Source organism: Ursus arctos, unplaced genomic scaffold, assembly GCF_023065955.2.
Source record: "Ursus arctos isolate Adak ecotype North America unplaced genomic scaffold, UrsArc2.0 scaffold_26, whole genome shotgun sequence".
Taxonomy (NCBI): domain Eukaryota; kingdom Metazoa; phylum Chordata; class Mammalia; order Carnivora; family Ursidae; genus Ursus; species Ursus arctos.
Genome location: NW_026622941.1, coordinates 41,808,852 through 41,809,769, shown reverse-complemented (window position 1 = coordinate 41,809,769; position 918 = coordinate 41,808,852). Strand labels below are relative to the sequence as shown.

The window sequence follows — 918 nt, the reverse complement described above, 5'->3', positions numbered from 1 at the left end:
ATGGCGGCGAGGGCGACGGCAGCGCGGGCTCGGGCCCCGGCGCTGGCGCTGGCGCTGGCGCTTTGGGGCTGGGCGCTGGCCCCGGCGGGGGCCCTGGACGCCATGGGCCCCCACGCGGCCGTCCGTCTGGCCGAGCTGCTGACCCCGGAGGAGTGCGACCATTTCCAGTCGCTCCTGAGGGCGCCGGACCCGGACGTCGAGGCCGAGCTGACCCGACTCTCCGAGGACCGGCTGGCCCGCCCCGAGCCGCGGGGGTCCACGTCCGCGCCGCGGGGCCGGCTGTGGCGGAGGCGGCGGGCGGCCACCGAACCCGCGGAGGTGTCGGACGGCTGCCGGGAGGGGCTGGCGGCCTGGCTGGCGGCCAAGGCCCCGACCCTGTCTTGGGACCGCGTGGCCCGGGCTCTGCGGCGCAGCGGCCGCCCCGACGTGGCCCGGGAGCTGGGCAAGAACCTCCACCAGCAGGCGACGCTGCAGCTGCGCAAGTTCGGCCAGCGCTACGTGCGGCTGCCCTCCGCCCCCCGCCCCGGCCCCGGCCCCCGCCCCGCCGCCGCGCCCCGGTTCCGGCGCCCCCGCCGCGCCTCGGTCCCCGAGCCCGACTGGGACGGGCTGCAGCTGATCGTGGAGCGTCTGCCCCAGGCGCCCTACGAGCGCAGCCCGGCCGGCTGGGTCGGGCCGCTGGCGCTCGGCCTCCTCACCGGCTTCGTGGGGGCGCTGGGCGCCGGGGCGCTGCTCGTCCTGCTCACGCTGTGGCTCACGGGCGGCGACGGCCCCGGCCCCGGCCCTCCCCGGCGCAGGCCGGCCCAGGCGCGCGGCGGGTGCGAAGCGAGGCCACTCCTGTGTGCGGAGCGGCTCGAGCCGCCCAGGGTCCGGGCTGCACGCGGGCCCCGTCCCCCCGAGCCTCAGTGCCCCCGGCTGTGA

General features: G+C 80.4%; 1 protein-coding gene across 1 annotated transcript; it reads left to right on the top strand.

Moving 5' to 3' along the window:
• On the top strand, positions 1 to 918 carry TMDD1 (transmembrane and death domain 1). The gene has a single exon (XM_026501617.2). It carries the CDS (start codon positions 1 to 3, stop codon positions 916 to 918), a length of 918 nt encoding a protein of 305 aa, XP_026357402.2.